The sequence below is a fragment of the Scyliorhinus torazame genome, chromosome 11, assembly GCF_047496885.1.
Source record: "Scyliorhinus torazame isolate Kashiwa2021f chromosome 11, sScyTor2.1, whole genome shotgun sequence".
NCBI lineage: Eukaryota > Metazoa > Chordata > Chondrichthyes > Carcharhiniformes > Scyliorhinidae > Scyliorhinus > Scyliorhinus torazame.
The window spans coordinates 198737228-198753358 of record NC_092717.1 but is presented as its reverse complement, the minus strand read 5'-3'; the positions used below and the strand labels follow the sequence as shown (position 1 = coordinate 198753358).

The window sequence follows — 16131 nt, the reverse complement described above, 5'->3', positions numbered from 1 at the left end:
TCTTTGTACATGGACATTAGTGATAATTGGAATGTGATGCTGCTATTGGTTATTTTGTATTGTAAGATAAGTTCTTTGGTTATTAGATAGCAGCATGAGTGTAGTCTAGTTAGAGACAGTTAGAGGTTCCCCTTTTTGTGGAAAGAGACTGACGTGTATGTTTGAATGTTACGCGCCCCCTTAGGATTTCTTTAGAGATATAGGGAAACATAGGTAAATATTTTGACCCACAGGACGGAGTAGGGTAGAACCTGTCCTTGATTGAGGGTACCCGGCATGTCAGAGAACAGGAGAAGATCCAATAGTGTGATCCTTCACGTTTCGCGTTGAGGCTCAAGTGGACGGAATGTAGCCATCTGGGATGGCCACTTACAACCAGGAACAGAGAAGGTCGCAAAGCATAGCGGGAAAAATTCAGGCAGGCTCACAGCCTGAAATGTTTATTTGCGAGTGAGGAATCCAGACGGTATCGAAACCCCAACCGATTAGCATTTGATGGACCGATTAGCATTTGATGGCCCATCTCCGCCAGACAAAGGATTGGTACTTGAGCGACCGGTACTGTCCCAGACATTTCGGCGCCACTCCCTGTAGTAGGGAAGCGTAAACAACAGGGTCAATGACCGCTTACGACACGCCCAACCATCAAGGCACCCGCCCATTTATTGGATTCGAATCGAAAATAGTGATCAGGGATTACCCAATTAGTGGGGTCCAAACTGAAGGACCGCCCAAAAGAGCACAAAAACCCCCAAGCATAAAAAGAGAGACCACCATGTGTTCGACCTCTCTTGGACCTGGCGCCCCGGCACCGACCATCTCCAATCGCAGCACCACCAGAAGCAAGTTCAAGTTCAATGCCCACTACCAGACGGATGAGCCTAGCTGAGCAGCAGTTACTTCTATAGACCCGATAGACCCAGAATCGAACAACGGCCACTGTTCCTCTGACCTAAGCCGGGTGCCTTAAGTTAAGTACAGGTTGTCTTAGCCGATAGGTGTAGTTCAACTAGTAGTGCTTATGTTGCATGATTAATTGTGTGTAAATAAAGTACTCTTGACCTTGAACTAACTAGCTGGTGTTTGGCTCTTTGATCGATAGGTTGAACCTTGTGGTGGCATCATTTGATACCTGGCGACTCTCAGCATTAGAATATTGATATCCAAAGGAAGAAGGGCAACCTCACTGACTGCCATATTTACAGTAGGTAAAAAAGACAACACCCTCATCCTCTTCCTTTCCAATGGTATTGTAGCACAGTGGTTAGCACTGGTGCCTCACAGTGCCAGGGATCCGGGTTTGAATCTGGCCTTGATCCCGCCAGAAGACCAATGGCTAGCCACCTCCCGCACCAGAATACATGCCGTTGGGGATGGTCCAGCCCCATGCTCTCATTGTATTGCCATTCTTTGAAACCTCTAACTTTTCTGAAGAACAATGACTAAGACTAGTTGCTGTACTCCAAGTGGTGATCGCGCCAATTTGTTTCGTATCCAGAAAGCCTCCTTAGATTTACTGTTACAACCCAAAATTCTGTTTGCTTTGGCATTTGCTCCCTTTCAATTTGGCAACATATCCCATGCTTGACTAACTATCAGAGCTAATATTTTGCTTTGCACTTTGTTTAATAAGCTACAGGAGCAGTATCATTTATTAATGTACGTCAGATTCATGGGAATCCCGAGGGTGAATATTGTCATAATATCCATGCATGTACATAATGGCAGACAGGCAATGATTGAAACACAGGATGACCAGTAAACACACAGCACAGTGCAGCCAATCATCAGACAGGACACTACCACTATAAAGCCAGAGGGCACTAGGTTTCCCGCTCTCGCGGGACCCAGCCACTGAGACAGTCAGAGTCCACGAGCTAGCACAGTGCAAACACCATGCGCTAGTAAGTCTGGTCAGGCTAGTACAAGGTCTCCAGTCAGTTATGTATCGTGTCGACCCACAGTTAAATATGTATGTTAGTTCTATCGTTCAATAAAACCGTGTTGAATCTTCTACAGTGTTAGAGGTCTGTTTCTCGCATCGCTGCAACACGTACAGCCCACACCGAACCTACACTGCCTAACACATCATGGTACCACGGAGTGATACTGAAAATTGACGAACCTACCTCGAGTGAATCAGCATTGACCAGCAAGCAGCCATCCGGTGACATGGAAAACATCCAGCCTCCTCCGCAGCTCCGCATTTCCGGCAACCTCGGCGCAAATTGGAAGCTCTTCAAGCAAAAGTTCCTCTGGTACATCGAGGCCTTCGACCTCGAAGCAGCATCGGATGCCAGGAAGATCGCGTTATTTCTCTCCACCGCAGGGGACCACTCCATCCACATCTACAACTCCCTTACATTCACTGACGGCGAAGACAAAACAAAATTCAAAACAGTCCTGCTGAAGTTTGACAGCCACTGCGACATTGAGGTGAATGAGAGCTTTGAACGGTACGTTTTCCAGCAGAGGCTTCAGGATAAGGATGAACGTTTTCAGTCCTCCGTCACCCATCTCCACATCCTAGTGCAGTTATGTAACTATGACTCGACGGCTGATTCCATGATCCGGGATCAGATCGTTTTCGGGGTCCACTCCGATGCCCTTCGGCGGCAGCTCCTGAAAGTCATACAGTTGACCCTTTCTGTCGCTATCAAGACGTGCGTCGTCCATGAGCATGCTAAGAATCGTTACTCCTACATCAGGGCGGCAGAAACTGCGAAGCTGGCCTCCCACGAGGCGAAACGGGTGCAGGCCATTGCACAAATGCAGGGCCTGAGCATCGAGGAGAGTGGCCGTATCGCACTTTTCCTGGGTCCCTGCGCATGCGCGCCACGACCGAGTGAACGACGAGCCCGAAAACCCGGCTGCGCAGGTGTGTATGTCGAACGACCGCACTGCGCATGCGCGATGGTGCACGGAACGCGCTGACGTCGGCATCATGACGTGTCTGAATTGTGGCTCCGCCCATTTAAAGCGGCAATGTCCGGCAAAAGGATGCCGGTGTCTACAGTGTGGCGAGCTTGGCCACTACGCAGCCCTTTGCAGATCTGCTCCACCGCTCAGCAGCCAGTGATCCCAGCTGCGGCGCGGAAGTGTCCGCTCAATACAACAAGGCATGCCAGATTATGATCCCGACAGCCCAACGACCCTGATGCTGAGTGCCTCAAGTTCCCATACCGGGTGGGCATCATAACTACACATGCGCTGCCTTCCACCACAACGGCGAATCGCCTCTCGATCCACAGTGTGGATCCCGACGACGAGTGGTGTGCTGTCCTCACAGTTAACAAGGCCCGCATCCGGTTCAAACTGGACAGCGGCACATTGGCGAACCTCATCTCGAAATCCGACGTCGACACCATCCGCGCCAGACCAAGCATTCTTCCACCAGCCTGCCAGCTCCTTGACTACAATGGCAACACCATAGCTGCCAGTAAGGCGATCAAAGCGACGGTTTGAAATCGTCGGGCCTAACAGAGCGTCTGTGCTTGGTGCTCGTGCCTGCAAGCTCCTGACCCTTGTTCAACGCGTCCACACCATGTCATCATCACCGGCGACGGCCTCGCCCGATGGAAACTTGCAAGCTGACATAGATGACATCATCACTCAGTACCACAGCGTGTTCGACGAAATGGGCATGCTCCCAGACCGATACAAAATCCTGCTCAAGCCAAACGCATCCCTGTAATTCATGCACCTCGCCGGGTGCCGCCGCCCCTCAATGATCGTCTGAAGAAGCAATTACAGGACCTCCAAGATCAGGGCATCATATCAAAGGTCACAGAGCCCACAGACTGGGTCAGCTCCATGGTCTGCGTCAAGAAGCCGTCAGCGTACAGGCGGTGGCAACCGTTCCTAGACTATCTCGCGGAGCGTTAGAGGAAGGTCGGTCAGCAGCAGCAACCTGGGGGGGGTGGCGGGTGGAGGGGACGTCCTGGGAGGGGAGGTGGAGGGGGGCGGAAGGGGGGACTGCCTGGGAGGGTGGATGAGCAAGAGATAACATGAAGGGTTGGGGAAACTGGCACGTACGGGTGAGGGCCAGTGTACAAAGCTGTGTAAATATATCATTTTGCCATGTATATATCTTGCTCTGCGCGATTTCCCGTTTTTTTTTGTTACGAGGGGGGGGGGGTTATTGTTTGCAAGGGAGAAAAATTGTGTTAAAAAACTTTAATAAATATATATATTTTTTTAAAAAGAAGCCGTCAGGGGAGCTTCGCATTTGCATTGACCCTAAGAATCTAAACCGCAACATCATGACGGAGCACTACCCGATACCAAAATGAGAAGAGTTGACCAGTGAGATGGCTCAGGCCAAATTCTTCACTAAGCTGGACGCCTCCAAGGGTTTTTGGCAAATACAGCTGGACACGTCCAGTCGCAAGCTGTGCACGTTCAACACCCCGTTCGGCCGCTACTGCTACAACCGGATGCCTTTTGGCATCATATCTGCCTCCAAAGTATTTCATCACATCATGGAGCAGATGATGGAGGGCATCGAGGGGGTGCGAGTGTACTTTGACGATGTCATTATCTGGTCCACAACGCCCCAGGAACACATCGCTCGCCTCAAGGAGGTATTCCAAAGAATCCATGAACATGGTCTTCAGCTCAACAGGGCCAAGTGCTCTTTGGTCAATCGGAGAGCAAATTCTTAGGTGACCACATCTCGCAGCGGGGCGTACGGCCAGACGCCGACAAGGTCTCGGCGATCAACGCCATGAAGACCCTGGAGGTCAAAAAGGCGGTCCTCTGCCTTCTAGGAATGGTCAATTTCCTCGGGAAATTCATTCCCAATTTGGCATCCCACACCACGGGCCTCCACCATCTCGTCAAAAAGTTGACAGAATTCCAGTGGCTGCCCACGCATGAAGAGGAAACGCGAGCTGAAAGGAAAGCTCACCACAGCCCCGGTCCTAGCGTTCTTCGACCCAACCAAGGAAACCAAGATATCAACTGATGCAAACCAGGATGGCATTGGGGCGGTGCTCCTTCAGCGGGATGACTCCGCGTCCTGGGCTCCAGTAGCGTATGCCTCCAGGGCCATGACGCCCACTGAGCAACGGTATGCTCAGATTGAGAAGGAGTGTCTGGGCCTCCTAACAGGGATAGTCAAGTTCCATGACTATGTTTATGGCCTGCCAAAATTCACGGTGGAAACGGACCACAGGCCTCTAATCCACATAATCCAGAAGGATTTAAATGACATGACACCTCGGTTACAGCGTATTCTTCTAAAGCTATGCCGCTACGACTTCGAACTGGTCTACACGTCAGGTAAAGAGCTGATCATTGCAGATGCCCTGTCTAGGTCCATTACCACACCGCATGAACAAAGTGACTTCATCTGCCACATAGAAGCTCAAGTGCAGTTGTGTGCCTCGATCCTTCCGGCCTCCGACGAACGGGCGGTCCAAATTCGTGAGGAGACAGCCAAGGATCCTCTGCTGCAGTGTGTGATGCAGCATCTCAGCAATGGCTGGCAGAAGGGACAATGTCCCCAGTTCTATAACGTAAAAGACGACCTGACGGTGGTGGAGGGAATCCTTCTGAAACTCAACAGAATCGTAATTCCTCAGGGTATGCGTGCTATTGTGCTGGGCCAACTCCATGAGGGTCACCTTGGGGTCGGCAAATGCCGACGCAGAGCTTGGGAGGCAGACTATTGGCCGGGCATCAGCCAGGACATTGCCGACACAGTCCTCAATTGCCCTACCTGTCCGAAGTTTCAGCCAGCTCAACCCAGAGAAACGTTGCAGCAGCACAAGATTGTGACCTCTCCGTGGTCCAAAGTTGGTGTAGACCTTTTCCACGCCAAGGGGCGTGACTACGTACTCCTGGTCAACTACTTCTCCAGTTACCCAGAAGTAGTGAAACTGTCCGACCTCACATCGAAGGCGGTAATCAAAGCCTGCATAGAAACATTCGCCAGGCATGGGATACCGCTCACTGTAATGAGTGACAACGGTCCTTTCTTTTACAGCCAGGAATGGTCTGACTTCGCACAGTCCTACAACTTCCGTCACATTACCTCCAGTCCCCATTAACCGCAGTCAAACGGGAAGGCCGAAAAAGGGGTCCACATTGCAAAGCGTATCTGCACTATCGCAACCTTCCTATGTATATACATTCGTTTAGACATCTTTCTGTACATAGTCAGGCACATATATATATAATAATAAGAATCCACACCTTAGTATTTATTTATTTTTTTTAAAAGGGGGGAGGTGTCATAATATCCACGCATGTATATAATGAAGTGCAGACAGCAGTGATTGACACAGGATGACCAGAAAGCACACAGCACAGTGCAGCCAATCACCAGACAGTACACCACCACTATATAGCCAGAGGGCACTAGGTTTCCCGCTCTCTCTGGACCCAGCCACTGAGACAGTCAGAGTCCACGAGCGAGCACAGTGCAAACACCATGCGGCAGCGAGTGAGTCTGGTCAGGCTAGTACAAGGTCTCCAGTCAGTTCAGTATAGTGTCGACCCACAGTTAAATATGTATGTTAGTTCTATCCTTCAATAAAACCGTGTTGGATCTTCTAGTGTTAGAGGTCTGTTTCTCGCATCGCTGCGTCAAGTGCAGTCCATACCGAACCAACCTGCCTAACACATCAAATATGAAGTTAAAAAAGACACCTCAACCCTTAACGTTGTTAGTTCTAACTTTGCAGGGCATAAATAATTACTCTCTTCCCCTTGCCACCTCAACCTGAAAATATTGTTGACTTCCTAATGTTTCAGCAAGAACCATTGCGACATGCGTAAAAAAAATGGATTTTATCATGTCAGATACGTGAGCCAGATCCTATTTGCCTCTCCAGCCTAAGAGTGCAATGAACTCCTATTGACACTTGGTTAGAGAGGACACTGCTGTTACACTCAAGCCAAATGAGTGAGTTACTGTGGCAAAATATAACTGATGGACATTTAATGATAGACTCTTGCTCCGACACAGCTATAAAGTTGCTCCAAAGCTATTGTACACAACACTTTATCACAGGCTTATCGAGAGTGCTGTGTGACTTATTGTCTGCTACACTGCACATATTTCTATGAGCAAAATTCTCCCTCGCTTCATTCTATACAGGCTGAAGAGAAGCTGAGGAAAAATAATCCATTACTAAATTTTACCTACGAACAATCCTCATCCCATTAATAGCAAGAAAAAACTCCCCTCAAGATGGAAATGGTCATTTTATCAATAATTAGCCAGTAGTTTCTTCAGCGATGACACGGCCAAGTATGGCCAAAACAGAGCTTCTTTGACTAGTCCTTAACCAACATCACCTGACACCCACACACCAAGAAAAAAACAGCCAGATCATTTGTATCATCTGCGTCAGTTTGACTCAGCTGGTTGAAAGACTTGTTTCAAGCTCAGAACTAAGTTGATGTTACAGCAGGGCAACAGAGGATAGCTGCATTGTTGAAGGGCTCGTCCTCCAGATGTAATGTCATTCTAATGTTCCATCTCCATGTTTAAATGCATGTTAAAAATTCAATCTTGTTTTTTGAAATAGAGAAGGGAGTATTCATCATGTCCTAGCCAAAGATCTTCCTGCAGATAATATAATCAAGAATAGATGAAGTGTCCAGCTCACTTCATTGCTCTCTCCCTGGAATCTTTATCTTCATCTGTTTTAAGGATTTATTTACTCTTCATCTAAATAGGCTCTGTGTAAACCACTCCCATGTGGTAAAGCATTTCATACTCCAGCAACCCTCTGCAGACAGGGTTACACTATTCTCTGTCCTCACTTCTGCTTCAATGCGGCACGGTAGCATAGTGGTTAGCACTGTTGCTTCACAGCGTCAGAGTCCCTGGTATGATTCCTGCTTGGGTCACTGTCTGTGCGGAGTCAGCAAGTTCTCCTTGTGTCTGCACAGGTTTCCTCTGGGTGCTCCAGTTTCCTCCCACAAGTCCCGAAAGATGTACTGTTAGGTAATTTGGACATTCTAAATTCTCCCTCCGTGTACCCGAACAGGCGCCGGAATGTGGCGACAAGGGGCTTTTCACAGTAACTTCATAAGAACATAAGAACATAAGAATTAGGAACAGGAGTAGGCCATCTGGCCCCTCGAGCCTGCTCCGCCATTTAATGAGATCATGGCTGATCTTTGTGGACTCAGCTCCACTCTCCGGCCCGTACACCATTACAGTGTTAATGTAAGCCTACTTGTGACAATAAAGATTATTATTATTATCATTATTGATGGAGCAAAAACAGAAAATCCTGGACAATCTCAGCAGGCCTGACAGCAGCTGTACAGAGAGAAGAGAGCTAATATTTTGAGTCTGAATGACTTTGTCGAAGCTGGAGAAAACTGGAAATAGGATCAGATTTATACAGTTGTGGGAGGCCATGGAGCAATGGGGGCCGGTGATAGGTGGTGATTGACAAAGATGTTGTGGACCAAAAGACAAAGTGAATGTAAATGGGAGTGATTAAGGCTAAGAAGGGAGCAGATAATGGCACATTAAGAGATTAGAATGTGTTAATGGCAGAACGAAGGTGAACAGTGTGTCAAAGAGCAACTAGGAACGCTTGGCCCAAGTGGAGTGGGGTCAGGGGAACAATGGTGAGCAAAAAATATCGTAATCAGCAATCGGGCGGAGAATTGACTCCGATGCCCAAATCGAGGCCAGCGCCAGTTTGACGATGGTCAGCCATGCTCTGTGCCCTCAGAAATGGCGTAATTGTGTCATGCGCCGCATGCAATTGCAATGGCGCGTTATCAGCAGGCCCTCAGGCGATGCTCCGGCCCTAATGGGCCGTGTTCCCGACGGCGTGGGACACATGTTGTCTCAGCGGTCGGGAACCCGGCATGGCAGCTGCGGACTGTGTCCAGCGCCGCCACACTCGGCCGGGATCCAGGCCGCTCACCGGGGTCGAGGGGGGGTGCAGGGGGGGGGGGGGGCGGAGGCTTCCGCGAGGCTGGGGGGACTGGTGGGGAATGGCCAAGAGGTGGCCTGTGGAGTTGCGGATGGCGGGTCGGGTCCGCGCATGGCCTGCGCCATGTTGTACGCCGCGACCGCTGCTGGTCTTCAGCCGTGCGCGGCCATGGACCCGGCCATTCTTCTGCCGTTTTCGGTGCGGGAGCCGGGAATTTCACCCGGCACCGCTGCTAGCTCCTCACTGGTCCCGGAAGCAGTGAGGAGTCAGCGCCGATTTTTCCATCGTAAACCTCGCGCGATTTCTCCGTTCGAGTTGGCACTTAGCCGCTGAAACGGAGAATCCAGCCCTGATCTATGGAAGAAATTAAGATAAATTGATAGAAACAAAAATTGGGTGAAGGTGGAGGAGAGTGTTCACTGTCTGAAGTTGTTGAACTCAATGTTAAGTCCAGAGGAGTTAACATGCCTAATCGGAAGATGAGGTGCTGTTCCTCTGGTTTATACTGGGCTTAGCTTGAACATTGCAGCGGGCTCACAGTGAGCTGAAAATTGAGTATTGATGGAGTAGTGCACTGTCAGAGGCACTGCCTTTGGGATAAGACATTGAACTGAGGTCCTTCTGCCCTCACTGATGGATATGAAAGTTCCTATGGTTCTATTCAAAGATAATTAGGGAACTTATTCCCCATGTCTTGGCCAATATTTAGTTCTTAGTGAACATCACTAAAATAGATTATCTGATCTAGCATCCTGCTGGTTGTGGAATCTGGAGTGTAAAAATTGGCTGCATTTTTCACCGCATTAAAACAGTAACTACAAATCAGAAATAGTTAATTAGTTTTAAAAGAATTTGGGAATATCCTGAGATCCTGATGCAAAAGGTGCTATATAAATGCAAGTTCTTTTGTTATCTGTGAACCATTGAGTTTGATATTACTTCCCCGTTTGATCTCCACACCGTTTTTAACACTCCTCTTTTCACAAACACTCTCCTAACTCAATTTCAAAACAACTTATGGACTCATTTCAACAAATTAAACAGTTTAACTAAACTAAATGTACACATTATTTTCAAACTGTCTCTCAAGAGGCACTCCCTGAGAATACAGTCACATACTACCCTTCCCAGTTGCTAATAATTGTTATTGTTGGAGATCGCAACAAATCTGTGAGCAGCTTCATAAATTATTCTGAGGAACTCCAGATGGAAATAAAGGAATTTCTAGGAAATGATGGTTTCACACACTCACCCTCATGTGGCCCACTACATTCCTCCTCTTCAAACTTGGCAAGCCCTGAGCTTTTTAAAGAATTGAAACAATCCCACACTGGATGTTCAACCTGCTTGTTACTAATGTTGCAGGGATTATTTCAATCTTCAATTCTAATGCTTAGAGGGCAATAGAACCATTGCAGGAGAGAAAAGGAGCAGAATTGCCGTGGCTCATTTTCTTTTGACACAATGGCATTTCTTGATACAATGGGATAGGTTTCCAATTTGGCAACTAACCTCGCCGATCAGTTTCACAGAGGATGATCAATTCACATCAACAGCTTCACACCCGAATAGCAGAAATCTTACAGAAACCATAGAATCTGACGACATAGAAGGAGTCTCTGGCTCATCCTGCAGGTGCCATTGGCTATCAACTTGTTCTATCCTCTGTTCATTTCACAAAACCACAGCAAATCATTCCTTTTCTAGTATGTAACTATTCCCCCTTTCGAAAGTTATGACTGAATCTGCTTCCTCCACCCTTTGTTTTTCATTTCAGTCAATGCATTTTCGATCATAGCAACACACTCCTTTAAACATTTCCCTTTCTACTTCTTTTGTCAATTAACATACATTTGTGTTCTCTGATTATCAATACTTCTAACGCTGGAACTTTTTTCCCTCTGTATTCCATTAAAATACCTCTGCTAAATCTCTCTCAAATGTTGATCTGCTTGGAGATCAACTAAGTTTCTCTAATCTCCCCATTTAACTGATGTTCCTCATTCCCAGTACCAATCTAGTCAATCTCCTTTGCATTCTCTTGACAAATTTCCTAAAGTGCGATGCTCAGCATTGGACACAGGTCTCCAGCTGAGGACCCACCACTGATTCACATAGGTTCAGCATGGCTTCCTTGCTTTTGTGCTCAATGGGCTGGAGTTTCATTCTCAAGGCGGGAAGCGGGAGTCGGGAAACATCTGCCTGACTCAGGAAAAGTTGCCAGAAAGGTCAAGATTTTCATTCCAAGGTCGGGAGATTGCGGCTTGCAGTCCAACCAGCCAACCCGGGGAACTGTTCAGAGGCAGCCATACGGACTGCTCGCTGAAGGGGCAGGCTGTTTAAAAGGACCTCCTCCGTATTGTGGGACTTTGTCCCAATCATAATGAAATCAGCAATTCCCTTCAGCCCTCACCGTCCACATTCTTTCACTTCCATACCTTCACCCACCCGCCACGCCCCACATACTCTCATGCCCCATCCATGTTACCTCATGTCCCCAACTGACTATCGCCTCTCATGCCCCCATGCCACCAACAACTTCTTTAGACTCCTCTTGCCCTGCATGTGAAGCTATGGCATTTCTATGCTGTGTATCCTACTATAAAGTGTACAGAACCCATCAATAGTATGTGTAAAAAAAAAACTTTTAAAAATAGTTACTCATTGCTAACTTCCCACTTTCTTAATTAAAATAAGTTTTGCTTCAGCCAAATAAAAGTGTCAATCATCCAGACATTTTGAAGTGTCAGTAGCTGAAAGTGAGAGCCTAGGCATTCATTAAAGTAATGAACCTCCTGAGTGTCAATGAAAACATTGTTTGATTGACAGTTCTGTCTCTCTGAAGTATGCTGTCAATTGTACAATGGTTAATTATACACGGCAAAGAAGGTTCAAGTACTTGCGGATTCTGCTGGTGATACTTGACCACCAATCTCAGCCATACTAACAAACACAGGCTGGGTGGGATTTAAGGCTTGAAAGATCATAAAATGTGTTTAGGTTATTTAGTGACAACGCATCAGTAAGAGTGATCATTGTATCATAATGTTCAGGTTAGTAATTGGAAATCGCAAGGAACAATCTAAAGTAAAACTTCCAATTGAAACAGGGCTAACTTCAATGAATCATCCAGAATTATAGGGCAGGATTTTCCCTGGCCTCACGGTGGCAGGCTGGAAGGTGGGAGGCTGGGAAAATGGCAGGAGCAAGGGGGCACCTAGCCAGGGTAAAATAAAACCAAGGTTTGGCAAGAGAAAACTGTAAATGAACAATGGGTGATCTTTAAGGAACAGATATTTTAGATGCAGGTGAGGTATATTCCAACCAGAGAGAAAAGCAGGGGAGCCAAAGTCAGAGCTTCTTGGATGACATGGGAGGTAAAGAATATGATGAAACAAAAAAGAGAGAGTATGAAACATGTCAGGTGAATTCTTCAAGCAAGAAGCAGCCAAATGTAATAAGTTGAAAGAGAAACTGAAATAGGAAATAAACCAACCAAAGAAAGAATATGAAAATAATATATCGATTCATATAAAAAGTAAGCCAAAAATCTTTTAGCGGCATGAAACCCATCAGGGTAAATAATGTCCTTTAGCGAAGGAAATCTACCATCCTTACCTGGTAAAGCCTACATGTGGCTCCAAACCAACAACACTGCGGTTGATTCTTAACTTTGCTCCAAAATGAAAAAGCCAATCAGTTCTAGGACAGTTAGGGATGGGCAAGAAAGGCTGCCCTGGCCAGCCACCCCCAAATCTCATGAAAGAATTGAAAAAAATAAAGGACCATGATGGGGGTCCGCAACCTGGACTCCAGCAGCGGCCTCCTAATTGGCCTACTCCAGGCTCACTGTCCATTTAAGGATGGCAAGTGGGACATGGATGCTTCAGGCCCAATTAAAGAGCCGGCAAACCTGGAGTCTGGACAGCCCCATCAGGAGAGGCAGGTGCAGGTGAGGTAGATCAGGGATTGAGATTGTATCTCAACATAAACTCCTCAGACCAAGCTGTGAAAATCAGTTTGAAATCAGAGGGCCAGGCAAGGAGGCAGCCTTCATGTGGCAGGAAGTCCATTCCCCCACTGGCAAAATGCCAGTGGCCCTGGAACTCTGCCCTTACTGGGGCGTGCAATTATTTTAATTTGCTCATGCTGTTTTCTCAGCCTCCCATCTTCCAGCCTGCCACCGCAAAGCCAGAAAATCCTGCCCTACGGTTCTAGATGCACTTCCTAGAGTGCAGCTCAAAATGACATTACCTGAGATTGCAAGCAAACGTTATCCTGTTTGACAATGACATGAAACCTAGAAATTGGAAGGAGTCTCACACCAAATTAAAAATCAGCATCCCGACTACATCTGGAAATTCCATTCTTGAATTTCCCTAACCTCACACTGCTCAAATCTAGTGGCTGTACTCACACTGTGGCTTCCCATCTGAGTCTGTTGCAGCCAGTTGAAAAACTTTCCCTGTCGCTGGGTCAACGCACCAAGCTTCACCATCTCTGGAGTCTGACCATTGCAAGATATTGTATTCTCCAGTCTGCAAAACAGGACATAAACATCACCGTGTAAGAGTGACAAATGTAAGAGGTGAGACAGGGTATAATGTTCAAAATCTACTTTTGAAAAATCTACATTTTGTTAACTGTTTGAACAAAATATATTCCCGTTTTTATCTTGCTAGTTTCTTGAACGATTCAGCTACGTGTTCAGAGGTCCTAGATCTTTTAGTTCAGAAAATGTAGTTTTGTTAGGGTTAAAATATATATTTGATCGGTGGTGTGTTAGTTGGGGGGCCAAGTTTGAAGCCCAGCATCTTGGTTCAGCCTAGACTAAAGGGGTGAATGTCTCTGCTGACTTTTGTGGGCTCTACATGAAAAGAGCAGTGGATAGCCTCAACCAAATTTCTAGTAGTTTCGAGTTGCAGCAAAAGTTGTCCCTAATCGGCAATAAATTGATGAACGGAACATATCACACAGGTACCGAAGCTGGCTGATTGGCCTTCTTTACAGGAGGGCCAATCAACATACCTCCCGGTAGAATTCCCAGGGATCCCACTTCAACACAAACAACAAATCATGTATGAGTTTTTTCACAGTGTACCAGTTACCTCCCTAGCCCTTCCTCCTCCAACATCATGAACCACATTAGGCAATGCTTGGCCCAGGCAGGAAGGTCCTATAGCAGGCATATGACTCTCTCTGATAGACTCTTCTCTTTGCACCTTTCCACTGAGGTAATGCCTAACACCTAGATGGTAACGGTGGATATTTACTCCATACTCTAGCTTCTGCTGATGTCTGCTCCTGAAAGAAGATTGTGAAAGAAAGATATGTTCCTGAAAGAAGCATAGAAACATAGAAAATAGGAGCAAGACGAGGCTATTCAGTCCTTCGAGCCTGCTCAGACATTCAATATGATTATGGCTGATCCTCTGTCTCAACACCTCCCGCACACTCCCCATTCCCCTTAACACCTTTAAAGGCTAGAAATCTATCTAATGCCTTCTTAAATATAGTCAGTAATTTGGCCCCCACGGCCTCCTGTGCTAGAGAATTGCACAGGTTCATCACCCTCTGAGTGAAGGTGGTTCTCCTCGTCTCAGTCCTAAATGGCCTACCCCATATCCTGAGACTGTGACCCCCTTGTTCTAGAACCTCCAGCCAGAAGAAAAAATATCCCTGCATTCAATATGTCCAGCCCTGTCAGAATTTCATACGTTTCAATTAGATCCTCCCTCATTCTTCTAAATTCCAGTGAATACAGGCCCAGTCAACCCTTTGCTGCACTTCATCTATGGCAAGTATATCCTTTCTTAGATAAGGAGACCAAAACTGAACACAATACTCCAAGTGTTGTCTCACCAAAGCTGTGTACAGCTGCAGTAAGATATCCTTGCTCCTGCACTGAAGTCCTCTTCCAATGAAGGCCAACACTGCTGCCTCACAGCGTCAGGGAACTTGGTTTGATTCTGATCTCGGGTGACCGTCTGTGGGAACTTTGTACTTTCTCCCCCTATCTGCGTGGATTTCCTCCAGGTGCTCCAGTTTCATTGACATTGATTGGACGGTTAGGTGATGTGGCGGGGGTTGGGTCTCGGTGGGTTGTTCTTTCGGATATTCGGTGCAGACTCAATGGGCCGAATGGACTCCTTCTGCACTGTAGGGATTATAACATGTGTACATACCATTTGCCTTCCTGACTGCTTGCAGTACCTGCAGCCTTCAGTGGCTGGTGCACTAGGACATCCAAGTCCTTTTGTACGTAAATATTTTTCAATCTATCACCATTTAAATAATACTCAATCATTTTGTTTCTCTATCCAAAGTGGATAAGTTCACATTTATCCATGTTATACTGCATCTCCATGTGTTTGTCCACTGACTCAACTTGTCTAAATCACCTTGAAGCCTCTTAACATACTTCTCACCACTCACATTCCCACCAAGTTTCATGTTCAACTTGGAAATATTACATTTGGTTCCTATTATAACCCGCAAGTATCTTATGGGATGGGAACGATTAATTCCCCGTGAACTTTGTAGAATACTGGAGCATCCCTACCCGATGATCTGAACAAGTTCTATGCCCGCTTTGAGCAGTCAGCCAATGCATCAGTGCCACCCCCCTAACAGCTCTGGACACACCCATACCCACTATTACAGCCTCAGAGGTAAGAGCTGCCTTCTTGAAAGTTAATCGCAGAAAGCGACGGGCCCCGACGGAGTCCCTGGGCGAGCACTCAGAGCCTGCACAGGCCAGCTAGCGAGTGTATTCGCAGATATCTTCAACACCTCACTTCTCCGCTCTGAGGTCCCCACCTCCTTCAAGAAGACCACCATAATATCAGTACCAAAGAAGAACAAGGTAGCCTGCCCCAACAACTACCGACCGGTGGCCCTAACGTCTGTTATCATGAAATGCTTCGAGCGGCTAGTCATGAGACGGATCACTGCCAGCCTCCCAGACGGTCTCAATCCGCTGCAGTTTGCCTATCACCGCAACCGGTCCACATCAGACGCTATCTCCCTGGCTCTACAATCAACACTCGAACAGCTTGACAACAAGGACACCTATGTAAGACTTCTGTTCATAGACTACAGCTTCGCCTTCAATACCATTATCCCGACAAGACTAATAACCAAACTCCGCAATCCTGGACTTGACCCCTCCCTGTGCAGCTGGATCCTTGACTTCCTCACCAACAGACCACAATCTGTC

The 16131-nt window shown here is 47.1% G+C and overlaps 1 protein-coding gene across 1 annotated transcript in view; it reads right to left on the bottom strand.

Annotated features, from left to right (window-relative positions):
- The window catches only part of tg (thyroglobulin), a 613433-nt gene that overhangs the window by 505738 nt on the left and 91564 nt on the right, over positions 1 to 16131 (bottom strand). The window contains exon 16 of the mRNA XM_072468601.1: positions 13330 to 13450. Coding sequence (XP_072324702.1) covers positions 13330 to 13450 — 121 coding nt within the window. The remainder of the gene's footprint in view (positions 1 to 13329; positions 13451 to 16131) is intronic.